Source organism: Crinia signifera, chromosome 19 (genome assembly GCF_055691185.1).
Source record: "Crinia signifera chromosome 19, ASM5569118v1, whole genome shotgun sequence".
NCBI lineage: Eukaryota > Metazoa > Chordata > Amphibia > Anura > Myobatrachidae > Crinia > Crinia signifera.
Window position 1 is genome coordinate 86,630,174 of NC_139226.1, and position 13,638 is coordinate 86,643,811.

A 13,638-nucleotide genomic window follows, 5' to 3' on the forward strand; every position below is an offset into this window, starting at 1 on the left:
AGCACCCCGTGGGAGTCCCAGGGAGTGCTAAATGGCCTCCCACCAGTCAGTACATGTCACGGTACGGTCATTACACCGACGTTGAAATCCTTGGTGAGATTTAATAGGATGAGAGATTCAGAAAGTGAGAGACTCGGTAAGAAATCTCAAGGTTTTTTTAAAACGGCAATCATTTACACTTCAAAATCAATACTGGTATTGCAGTGTAAATGATTGCCGCTTTTAAAAAAGTGGAGAGTTCTCACCAAATCTCTCACTTTCTGAATCTCTTACCCTATTAAATCTCACCCCCTGACTTTTAAAAGCCAGACAGTTGGGATCCCGACTTACACAGGCTATTCTCCCTTGTGGGTGTCCACCACCATGAGAGTTACAGGCGCATGGTGACCATACTCTTTATCACAGGGGTTCTGTTCATTGTGAGAGGACCCCCCCTTCTCTCCGTCCGCCACTGGTGGATCTGTCGCTCCTTCTACCATTAACGTCCCTGCCATAATGGCCAACACCTCCTCCAGCATTAATGAGAACTGTCTTCTGTGAGGAGGTGGCCATTTTGAGAGGCACATTTTTAATGTAGGCAGGCATATTTACAGTTCCTGATAGGGGCGTAGCAAATAGCCCATGCAGACCTACATCGCTCCAAGGCTTTCCCAGAACGTGCTGTTGCTCTGAAACAAATCTCCATAGACAGCAACACCAACAGTGCCTCTGTGTGACTGAAGACAGGAAATTAAGACCTTCCTGTCCCATTGTCACATAAGAACATGACACAGCGAGTTAGCACAGACATATGACACTCTGTGTTGTAGGTTATAACACAGTCACCAATTCTTCTAACACAATTATAGCACAATTATTTATAAATATCTCTAGTGCACAGAAGGGGATAGGTACGCTCAGGTGTTGTGAATCCTCGGGGACTGAGGAAGAAGCTCAGGGACCTTAGGTAACTGTTGCAGGAGAAGACTAAGTAGGGGAGGGGCGGAAAAGCTTATTATTGGGACACAATCGGCAAGGCAGAAATCGTAAAGTGACACACTACTAAGTATATTTACTAAAATGTGGGTTTTAAGTTGTGGAAATGAGAAATCAGATTATGGCTTTTATCTTCTACAAGGCTGCTAGATAAATGAGAAGTACAATTTGATTGGTTGCTATAGGCAACTTCTTTTCTGGAAAACATGCACCAAGGCCCTTATTCTGGTTCACTCGCAAAGGCAAATTCCTTCTCAAATGGACAAAACCATGTGCACCACAGGGGGGCAGATGCAGCATGTTTTGCGACTGTGCATGCACATAGTCAGTTATGCGCAGGTGCAGCCACTATGTGCAAGCGTCATGGCGAATAGATTATTTACCGGGCGCTCACACACAACAGTGCGGGCGTGGGGTGGTGGGCCGGGTGATACACCTATGAACGCCCAGTGTTTCATGGGCTTTCCCTGAACGGCGCTCTCATGGTAATTCCCTGATGATTGGGGGGGGGTCAGCTTACATCAGCTGCCCGACCGCTTCCCGCACAGGTCGCCTGCAGCTCTGAGACACCACAGATCTGCAAGCACTTGCAAAATGTTGTCCCGCACGAAAGGCTGATAATGGATGTTTATGCAAAATAGCAGCGTGCGAGAAGGGAGGAGGGGCAATGGGCTGTGCGGGCAGCGTTTGGTGGACTCACAATGGAGCAAAATTCGCAGCTCTGCGAGTCAACCAGAATAAGGGCCACTATGGGGGTCCTTTTGCAAGGACCGTACGTTCACACGGGGAGCGATGTTTAGTGTAGCTGCATTTCTGCGCATGTGCATACACTGGGCGCGTGTGGCTACGGAAAACAAACTGTTCGCTGGGTGAAGGCCCCCAAGGCTGCAGATAGTTGCACCCATAGGAATGCCTAGTGTTTCATGGGTGTTTCCATGAAAATGCTGGACGTTCCCATGGAAATTGAGGTATTACAGGCAGTATAGGGATATTACAGGTAGTATAGGGATATTACAGGTAGTATAGGTATATATTACAGGTAGTAGTGATGATGCAGGTAGTATAGGTATATTAGAAGCAGTATAGGGATATTACAGGTAGTATAGGTATATTAGAGGCAGTATAGGGATATTACAGGTAGTATAGGGTTATTACAGGCAGTACAGGGATATTACAGGTAGTGCAGGGATATTACAGGCAGTATAGGGATATTACAGGTAGGGATATTACAGGTAGTATAGGGATATATTACAGGTAGTAGTGATGATGCAGGTAGTATAGGTATATTACAGGCAGTATAGGGATATTACAGTCAGTATAGGGTTATTACAGTATAGTGATGATAGACAGTATAATGATATTACAGGCATAGGGATGTTACAGGCTACGGGCAGAAAAGGGATATTACAGGCAGTATAGGGATAATACAGGTAGTACAGGGATATTACAGGTAGTATAGGGATATTACAAGCAGCAGAGATATAGTACTGGTAGTATAGTGATGATACAGGCAGTATATAGTAGTGATATATTACAGGTACACAGTCAGATTCCACAGATCCCGTCCCAGCACACTGTCTCTGTGTCCGTCGGCAGGCACTGCAGGCAGCAGCATCTCTTCTGCACTTAAGTTCTGCACTCTGCAGGCAGCCTTTATCGTGGGCGTGGCCTTCCCTAGGAAGGGTGTGGTCTCTCTCCTGCACAGTCAGGTCTCGGTGCGAGACAGAGCCGCAGCTGAAGGGGCGCGGAATTCTGCTAGCACTGCCCACAACCTCGTTACTACCTGTTCTGGGCGGGGCATCTGCTGCTGGACCGTACTGGTTGGAGACACTGTGAGGGTTGGAAGGCGTGGTCTGATGACGCTAGTTCCGGATGGGCGTGTCTATGGGCTGCAGGCGCTGTGTATGCTCAGTTTAACGCTGGTTGCTGCAGAGAGAGGATCTGTGGCTATGGGTAGCCTTACTGCTGTTTGCGCCTTCGTGGCCGTGGTGATCGTACCCAGCCTGGCCGGCTACATCGAGGTATGGGCGCAAGAGAGAAGCGGGACCTAGCGGTCTGTTCTGCGCGTTGTGCGATGCTGGCTTCTATAGGGTGATAGCGCTGCAGAGACCTGGACGCTATAGGGTAATAGTGCTGTATGGAGCTGGACTCTAGGGTGAGAGCGCTGTATGCAGCTGGACTCTGTAGGGTGACAGCAGCGCTGTATGGAGCTGGACTCTAGGGGCGATAGTGCAGGGTGTTAGCGCTGTATGGAGCTGGGTTCTATAGGGTGATAGTGCTGTATGGAGCTGGGTTCTATAGGGTGACAGTGCTGGCTGCTATAGGGTGATTGTGCTACAGAGCTGGACGCTATAGGGTGAGGGTGCTGTTTGGAGCTGGACGCTATAGGGTGAGGGTGCTGTTTGGAGCTGGACGCTATAGGGCGAGGGCGCTGTATGGAGCTGGACGCTATAGGGTGAGGGCGCTGTATGGAGCTGGACGCTATAGGGTGAGGGCGCTGTATGGAGCTGGACGCTATAGGGTGAGGGCGCTGTATGGAGCTGGACGCTATAGGGTGAGGGCGCTGTATGGAGCTGGACGCTATAGGGTGAGGGCGCTGTATGGAGCTGGACGCTATAGGGTGAGGGCGCTGTATGGAGCTGGACGCTATAGGGTGAGGGCGCTGTATGGAGCTGGACGCTATAGGGTGAGGGTGCTGTATGGAGCTGGACGCTATAGGGTGAGGGCGCTGTATGGAGCTGGACGCTATAGGGTGAGGGCGCTGTATGGAGCTGGACGCTATAGGGTGAGGGCGCTGCATGGAGCTGGACGCTATAGGGTGAGGGCGCTGCATGGAGCTGGATGCTATAGGGTGAGGGCGCTGCATGGAGCTGGATGCTATAGGGTGAGGGCGCTGCATGGAGCTGGACGCTATAGGGTGAGGGCGCTGCATGGAGCTGGGTCCTATAGGGTGAGGGCGCTGCATGGAGCTGGGTCCTATAGGGTGAGGGCGCTGCATGGAGCTGGGTCCTATAGGGTGAGGGCGCTGCATGGAGCTGGGTCCTATAGGGTGAGGGCGCTGCATGGAGCTGGGTCCTATAGGGTGAGGGCGCTGCATGGAGCTGGGTCCTATAGGGTGAGGGCGCTGCATGGAGCTGAACTCGGCAGGGATGGGGATCCTTCAGCCCTCCAGCTGTTGTTGAACTACACATCCTAACATACCCTGCAACAGTTTTAGAATGGCAAACTTTTAGCAGGACATGCTGGGATGTGCAGCTCAACAACAGCTGGAGGGCCGAAGGTTCCCCATCCCTGCTATACAGTGAAAGGGTGGGACAGAGCTGGATTCTATGGGGTGAGAGGGTGGCATGGAGCTGGATTCTATGGGGTGAGAGGGTGTCACGGAGCTGGACTCTATGGGGTGAGAGAGGGTGGCACGGAGGGTGATAGTGTTGTACTCCTATAGGGTGAGAGCGTGGTATGGCGCTGCACTCTATAGGGTGATAGTGATGTTTTCCTATAGGGTGATAGTGTGGTATGGAGCTGGACTTTATAGGGTGATAGTGCGGTATGGAGCTGGACTTGGTACAGTATGAGGCAGCATAAATATGGTATACAGTAGGTGCTGTGTATATATAAATGCTGACCTGTGTGTTGTGCAGGTGCTGTGTGTGTGTCATTGCTCTAGTCTGCCCTCTGCTGGCAGCACATTCTGTTGATGCTTTATGGCCTATAGATCTGGTGGTGTTAGTCATCTCCCCTCTCACCTGAGGCTGCGCTATCCTCCCCCTGTTGCATTGTCTGGGTGATGGCTGAGGGTTAAGCAGGTGCGTCCTTAGGCTATGCTCCTACATGTGTGGTATTCCACCCCCCTCCCACCTTCTCATGGGTTTCCTTAGTGCCAGGAAAAGGAGATGAATAAGAAGGGTACGGTACCTGTGCCTTGTATGGGGTTTCCGCCTTGGTGGTGATGGAATCGCAGGTGCATTGTTTTCTTGCAGGCCTAGTCTATACGTGCGACCATGTAAACAGAGCTGTGTTTGCATATGCTCAGTGTAGAGGCTGCTTTGTGTGCAGGCCTCCTCTTGTGCGGATTATGTATATCTCTGTTTAACTTCCCATCCCAGGTAGATAGGATTGTATGACACTGTGATTCTTATATACAGCACTCGCCGTGTTCTAGAAGTCCCGTGGAACGTTAACTTTATCTTGGTGCTGGACATCCCCTGGCTTTCCAGCCTTTGTGTAACTACAAGTCCCAGCATGACCTCTCCTAGAGTCTGGAGTTGGAAAGATCCAGGTTGGCCTCTGCTGATTTAACTATTGTACTGCCAGAATAGTTGTCTGGCCTATGTGTGGGACTGGGGGCCCGGTAATGATATTGCTGCGCAGTATCGCCTGTACATAGAACATACTGACTGCATGTTTAGGCTTAAAGCTATTTTGTCACACGCAATATCTTCCACTTACGTGCTTGGAAAATAGGTAACAACATGACATGTAAATGTGTGGTTAGTTACGCTTCAGCTTCTACAAATACAAATTGTGTTGTTAGTGCACGTTAACCCATCAGTGTTAGGGTGCATTTACCATTCAATGGCAGTGTGGTGGCTGCATTAGTGCCCAGTAATTCTGCAGTGGCTGCATTAGCGCCCAGTAATTCTGCAGTGGCAGTGTGGTGGCTGTGTTACTGCCCAGTAATTCTGCAGTGGCTGTGTTAGTGCGCATGGTCCCTTCAGTGGCTGCGTTAGTGCTCATGAACTCTTCAGTGGCAGTGTGGTGGCTACGTTAGTGCCCATGAACCCTTCAGTGGCTGTGTTAGTGCCCATGAACCTTTCAATGGCATGGTGGTGGCTATGTTGGTGCCCATGAACCCTTTAGTGGCAGTATGGTGGCTGCGTTAGTGCACATGTACCCGTCAGTGTGGTGGCTGCGTTATTGCCGATGAACCCTTCAGTGGCAGTGTGGTGGTTGCGTTAGTGCCCTTCAGTGGCAGTGTGGTGGCTGTTAGTGCCCATGAACCCTTCACTGGCAGTGTGGTGGCTGCGTTAGTGCCCAGTAACCCTTCAGTGGCTGCGTTAGTGCCCAGTAACCCTTCAGTTGCAGCGTGCACAACTTTATTGAGCACAGCCACTGTTTTGTCCTTTAAGTTTATGTGAGTGTTTTTATGTCAGCGTGCCCTACGTGAGACTGCCTGAACGAGGCTGGATAAATAATTGTGACATCACCCCATTGTACTTCATGAACCAGTCCTTTGTGTATCTGTACTTCATATTGTAGAGGTGATGTCCCCTCCTATGATCCTATTGGAAGCAGATATTAATAATTAATATGCTTTAGATCTGCCCAAGGTCGTGCATGTCATCATTCGGCTCTTACTTCCCTCCGCTGCAAAGCCTCCCCCCACGCAGTTACAGCTCTGGCCTAGTTCTCTGTCATCTTCCCAGTAATGTTCCCCAGCTCAGGTGGCTGGGATGGAGCAACGAAGGGCCCTGCTCTGTCGTAGCTGTGTGTGGTGGGGTTATTGCCATTCCAGAGCTAGTTATATAGTTGGCCTTTGCTGTGTGCCTTCTGAAGAAGCAATCTTTCATGCCACAAGGCTTCTCCTAGATAAGGCTGCTTAGATTATCAGTGGCATAGGGTGCCACGTCATGCCTTGTAAATGCCCCGTGGCCCAGTCTTACCAGCAGGAGTGATTAGCAAGGTACCAGGGTAGGTGGTGCACACAGCTAATGGAAATCCTGTCACTCATTGTGGTGCTGCCTTATCTTCTGCCTTCAGATGTTAAATGTAAGTGAGGACAATGGCAGTCTCCCCTTTGATCCCGAGCAGGGACGCGACACCCTGCTGGGTTACCGGACGCTCTTTGATGTGATTCTCTATGTAATGTAGACCCCAGGTCATGTAACTGATGCACCTGCAATATAGGAAGCTGGATCTTTTTTTTTCGTGTGTTTAGCTTAATTCTCCATTCGTCTAAGCAATAGGTGTAGGTGGCATTTTCCCCGTGTACTTGTTGGCCCATGCACCCTCTGGATACCAACATCCCTACTAGTGTGGGCAGAACGGATGGTGTAGTGGTTAGCATTACTGCCTTGGCCACATCTGTGTGTTGTTTGCATCTGCTCCCCGTGCCTGCGTGGGTTCCGGTATCACTCTTTGGTGTATGACTTCCATTAGAGCGACCTGGTACTGATGGACAGCGCAGCGCAGGTGTTCGGTTATGAGCGACGCGTCTCTTCCTGGCAGACTGCTGTGGTCCTGGATCAGATTCCTCTTAATGCATAAGGCTCTTCCTCTGTACCTGTTAAATGTTCCGGAAGCATTGTCAGTATCTGGATATGGCCTTTTATCTTCCTGCTTGGGCGTTCTCAGGCAGCTAATCATTACTTTTGCTTCCTCTGAAAGCTTCGTTGGAGGGTTACACTCTCCTCCATCATGCATTATCCTGTGCCGGGTGCTTGCTGTAGAAACTGGATTAATACTCCCCTGAGGATTTGCTAGGTGCAGTCTACAGATGATGGTGCCTCTGGTGATGAGTTTTTGCTGGTGACTGTAGACCAGGAGTTCTCAAACTCTGTCCTCAGGACCCCACACAGTTTTCCAGGCGACCCGACAGGTGCATTCATTACGCATTGACACATTAAAAAAGATCCCCATGTGGAGGTAATTATTTCGCCTGTAATTTCTGTGAGGAGACCTGCAAAACATGCACTGTGTGGGGTCCTGAGGACCGAGTTTGAGAACCTGTGCTGTAGACCAAGGTTGGCCAAACATGTCCTCAAGATCTTCTAACAATCCATGTTTTCCAGGCCACCTGTGGATCTGTAGTATGCGTCGGTTAGAAATGCATGCAGCAAATGTTTCAAAATATGACCATAGTAATGACTGCACCTGTGCACTAGCTATGTAGTCTGGGAAATGTGACCGTTAGTAATGACTGCACCTGTGCACCAGATAGGTGGTCTGGGAAATGTGACAGTTGGTAATGACTGCACCTGTGCACCAGCTTGGTGGTTTGGAAAATGTGGACTGTTGGTAGATCTCGAGGACTGGTTTGGCCAGCCCTGTTGTAGAAGTTCCCATTCCTCATGGCTGCCTTTCCTAAGTAGTGCCATTTCCAGACATTTTTTTTATGGAAGTTATGGCACTTGCTTCTCGCTGGAACCATCTTCTCGGAACTCCAGTGATGGCATCACCGGAGGCTTCGGTATAATTGGAATTACATGAATAGCACTGAATGTTATGTCTATATCAGTGGTTCTCAAACTCTGTCTTTAGGACCCCACACAGTTCACATTGTGCAAGTCACTAGGAGTATAATCATTACTCACTGACACATTTAACCGGTGGAGCTAATAATTGCACCTGTGATTCTTTGAGACTACCTAAAAAAATATGAACTGTTTGGGCTCCCAAGGACCCAGTCTGAGAACCTGTTGTCTAGGTCAACCAACTTTTGTGAACCTTTTCTCTTAACTGTTCTCTATAGTGTTCTGATTATTTTGGATATATACTTTTGGGCCCCCATCCTACACCCCAACCTAAGTGCACAATATGCAACACGGCAGTGGACCCCTTATGCGGGATACACACCAGGACGACCGCTCACGATGTGAGCGGGTAGTCAGTGATTCTTCCGACCTGGTCACTATGACGCAGGGGGGCAAGACCCGCTCACGATGTGCATCGTGAGCTCGTCTGATGGCGACCCGCACCCGGGAGTATAGTCGTTTCCAGATCCTACTTGCTGCAGGTAGGATCTGAATAACGAGTGACCCGCGGGGCCGCGCATTGGATCGGTATAGGTACACACTAGGACAGAAAAGGGCCCAATCACCACACAATCTACATCCAATCGATGGGAGCGGACCCTTGTCGTCCTGGTGTGTACCCAGCATTAGTCCTCAGGGCTCCGGCACTGCACCCGCTGCAACAATAGTAGTTACAGCCATGTGCATTATTGTCTCCCACCTTTGGGATAAACTTGGTCTGGTGTAGGTTCAGTGTCTCATTTGGCAGGGTCTGCCTCGTTCGGGCCTAGCTTAGCATAGGGAACTATACTATAGTGGAATGAAGGAGAAGCCGGTGACTCATTTTATGGAGCTGCACACACGGGACTGATGAGCAAGGACACAACATGCAATTATGTTATATAGATGTACATTGTCCTCGTGCCAGTCTCATTATAGAGTGTCAGTGTTAATGTTGCCTATTTGTCATCCAGTCCGCTGTGTTTGGAGAATCACGGGACATCTGTATACATCCGTGTGATTTTTTTTTTTTTAATAGTACATTGTTTTAAAATTAGCCCTTTACCACCTCCAATTAGGAATGTCCTAGAAAGGAAACCGGATCCAGGGTGTTATGGCCCCTGGTGGAACGGAAATGTCACTTCTCCCAGGCACATGGGCCAGTGATATTAACCCTTTATGTATCTACGTCTTGTCACGTGACTTCTGAGAATTATTGGAAGTCTATGCTGGTTAATTATGCCATTAATATTATTGGAACGCTTCATTACCTAGATAAGCATTTCCCAAACTCAGCTGTTACCAGACAGGTTTTAAGGATGTTCATGCTTGTGCAGAGGTGACTTAAATAGTACCCAAGTTAATTTGATTTTAACATCTGGACTCAAGCAGTTAAACCTGGACTATAATGGCAGTTTGGGAAACTGACCTAGATAGCGTAGGAAGGCATGTTGTCTTGTCAATGTAAAATGGCCGCTTGTGCATTTGTGGTCAAAACAAAGTAAATATGAGGGGCTCTCTGTGTCCGTGGTCTGATAATATGGCGGACAAGTTGCGTCTTACATGCTGAGTATAGGGACTGTGGATTTTGGAAGCGTTGTTGACTTTGTATATTACGCAAAGTTTTGACACTTCCAACCAATGGTTCTAAACTGTGTCCCCAGGCCATGTTTTCCAGGTAACCCAGCTGATGTGCTGTGTATCCCCACCTATCCTATTTTACACATTAACAGGCGGCCTGGAAAATGTGACCTGTGTGGTTTGATGAGGGCCAAGTTTGAGAACTTGTGCCTAGATGGCTCCTCTCTGCACTCGTGAGCTTTGGTGTTTGGATGGCTGCGCATTCATTTATTCTTTGTTTAGTTAGCCCGTGCCATCCATATAACACAAAGTATTCCTTCTAGCACCTGCTATATTTGAAAACCCATGCAGTTCCTCTTCCCTGCCTGGACTATCGCTGTCTGCTTCTAGCACAGTGAGGTCAGCACTGATATGCAAACCATACCTGTGCTACAAACACCACAGCAGACAGCAACACCATAGGCAGGGAACAGGAACCGCATGGGTTTTCAAAGATAGTGGGTGCTAGAATGAACACTAAACACTGATATAAAGATCCTACAGTCTTGTTTTTCCACTCAGCCCTTACTTTCATACAAGATGTTGTGTGGGCGTTTTTGCTTTTGTTTTACCCTGTGTATGGAGTCTGGACCTGTTCAGTCTCCTGAGTTTTTGTATGTGGTTATATGACTGTAGTCTGGTTCAGTCTGCCCCATTTTATTTTATGACCATCCTATATGTTGGTGTGCCCATGTATTGTACACCTTATTTCAGGTACCTGTATAAGCTCCAGACCACTTTTCCCCAGTAACTTTGCTAAATCCCTGTGATTTCCTGTTCCTCGGGAGCAAGATAGACCGCACAAATGCTAGGTGTCTGCTTTTGGCAAAAGGAATGCTAAAGCCCGAGCAGCAGTGTTTGTAGTCAGGAATACATGTTGTGGTGATCATGCTATTTGCGTGTACAGTCTTCCACCTGTCCCTGTGGTTTTGTCATGCTAACTGTCTGTCTGCTCTTATGCCGCCAGGAAGCCACCCATTTGTAAAGAGGAAGGCTGTGGTAGGGCACGTGTTGAACGGCTGGCATGTCGCTGCTCAGAGCATGCCTGGTTCTGCCTTGTATGCATGGTGCCAATGCTCGGGTCCATGAAATTATTTTGCGCTGCCTGGGGTTTTTGTCCAGGATTTTTTCTAAACATAGAAGTCCTTAAAAGTGGCAGATTTACTGAGCCTTGGAGAGTGATGGAAGGAGTTAGGGCAGACACATGCTAGCACGATTTTCTGTATCGACACGGCAAATTATCTACATTGTGCCGTGTGTACTCACTGTTGCATGCTTCCATTGCTCACTTTATTGCTGGGAGTCGTAGGGCCGATCTGTTTCTCAGCAGGCACATATGCAAACCTGATTTCTGCCATCCAGATAGCATTTATGTTTTTTCAGTACAAGTCGAGACCTCCTTCCTGACATCTCTTTAATTAACAGGTCCTCGTTGTTTTCCTACAAAGAGCCAGCTAAGCATTTCTTTTCATACAAGCTGGGCGCCGAACTGACATTACCCCATCCAGCCAGGCCCTGAGGCTGTATCCTCTTGGTGCTCCTATTAAATGCCTGTAATGCTTCTGTGCCCTGGCAGGCCTGGCGTTGGATGGGGTCAGGTTTGTTTGTGTCTCTGCTGCAGAGATTATTTAAAAACCCCCACACATTTTTTTTCTTTTCCCTTCGTGCGAACTCACCAATCTTTTTCATATAGCAGTTACGGTAAAATCAAAGCTACGGTGAAGACTAAAAGAAAATCTAGCGTTACTGCTGTACCGCTGTTACGGCATGGTGACCCTAAAAATAATTTTAAGACCCTCGATTTGGTAGCGCTCGCATGACTCCTACATTACAAACTTTTTTGGAAAACTGGAATTCGCTCCTGTTTCCCGAGGTTATTACTATCTGCATATGTAATGGGTCGTCTGAAGCAGTGTTTTCGTTAGCTCCACTTGTACTGGGCTGAGGCCGCAAATCTGCGTGTGATATATGTACTGTGCACATTCCATGGCTTCTTTCGTGTCCAGGAGACTGAGAAAAGGGGTGGAGGGTTAGGTTTAGGCACGAGCGGGAGCAGAATTTGCATTCACTCTTCCTTGAACCGCCTGGGAGCTTAAAGCGATCTAGAGGCTCCAGATGTGCACGGGACTGGGCATTGGATCTAAAACATGTGTTTTTGCCCCATTTCACCCGATTTTTTTTTTTTGGCCCAATGTGTTGTAATTTGGCAAAATTGGAATACCGGAATAAGGTGGCTAGGTTTAGGCTATAGTTTGGGGGTGGAGGGCAGGGGAAGGTATTTACCAGACCCTTCTTGGACATCCCGCTATTGGTTATGCTGATGTTGGTAATCTGGCTGCTGGCACCCCTTCGTCTATACTTCTTTTCCACCGAACAAATAACCCGGGTCTGACAGTTTGTTGTGGTGTCTAGACGAGTCTCTGTATGGTGCTAATGTGCAAAAATGAAAATCCCATGTACAGCAACCTTCAATCCCACCCGGGTTAAAAGAAGGCAGACCTGGGTTGCTGGGCAGTGTAAATGGATAACCTGGGTCAGGCGACCCGGTTCCCTCCTCCACTATAGGGAGGAGGCCCCATGTGACGCCAGCGACCCAGCATATTGCCGGGTCTCTGAGGGGAGCTTCACATGGCAAATGCCGGGTTGCTACCGGGACGGACCAGGCATTTGCGATATGAAAGGGGTATTGGTGATATGGTAGGAGCTAGGTCCAGACTATAAGGGGTATTGTTTACCAAGATGGGAGTTCTTTTTGAAGATGGGATGTTGCCCATAGCAACCAATCAGAATCTACTGGTTTTATTTAGCGCCTTCTAGATTAGAAGATGGTATGAGGTTGATTGGTCGACACGCAATAGGTAAACCACTATTGGTGAACACTTTTTAATAAGTTGTACACTGTCAATACAAGTTTTTCACTTATTTTTTTTTTTTTTTAAACAGGTGTAACTATCCACATAGAGGGAGAATATAATATAGCCTGTAGCATGGCGAGCGCAGCAGCACACTGATCACGTGTCCATGTAAATCGACAGACACCCCAAAAACCGTGAAACTTATATCAACATTTTCCATGTTGCCCTAATGCTTATATCGACATTTTGTCCCTGTCAACCTAAGCCACGCCAACCTTTTTAAGGTGTCAACCTATGGTCTGTTGACCTTTATTGGGTCGACCCCTACTAGATAATAGATATAATCTGATTGGTTCCCCATCATAACATCCCATCCTCAATCGAACTCTTAACTAAGTAGGGTGATCGAAAAGAAAAAAAAAACCTACATGAATCTGTGACAAGTGATGGACACCCTGGATATTTGAGTTTGCTTGTCTAACAGGTCTCCCTTTCTGTGCGGTCAGGGATGGAAGAGCGCACGTCACTTCAGTCGGAGGGATTGTGTATAGTAGGAAGTGCAACATGGCCAAACACAACCATAGCAGCACCCAACTCCTGGAGCGCCAGGATAGAGAGTCCGTCTGGCCGTACATTGGCGAAGGGGAATGTTCTACACGATGGGAGTCTCATCTCTCTAGGTTACACTCGTAGCAATTAAATGTACATTTGCTAATATCTGCCTCTTCATCATAACTGAATGGCTCCATCTCTAAGCGGTGACTGATACTGGCTTTATATATCTGGGTTCTTTATATTCAGAGCAAACGTAGCCGTGAGCCTCAGAAAGCAGGCCTTCTAATCACCACCACTCAGAAGTATATATCTAGATATCCAGGACAACACGCTAGGTGCGGTGGCACTTCCAGTGTGCACACACATACACACGGTGATACCTGCTGGTTTTGTGCTGTAAT

At 48.2% G+C, this 13,638-nt stretch overlaps 1 protein-coding gene across 7 annotated transcripts in view; it reads left to right on the plus strand.

Moving 5' to 3' along the window:
- The first annotated feature begins 2,838 nt into the window (after positions 1-2,838).
- APLP2 (amyloid beta precursor like protein 2) overlaps positions 2,839-13,638 on the plus strand; it is a 62,207-nt gene continuing 51,407 nt past the window's right edge. For all 7 annotated transcript variants that reach the window (XM_083162870.1, XM_083162872.1, XM_083162871.1 and 4 more), the window contains exon 1: positions 2,839-2,996. In XM_083162870.1, coding sequence (XP_083018996.1) covers positions 2,880-2,996 — 117 coding nt within the window. In that variant the 5' untranslated portion in view covers positions 2,839-2,879. The remainder of the gene's footprint in view (positions 2,997-13,638) is intronic.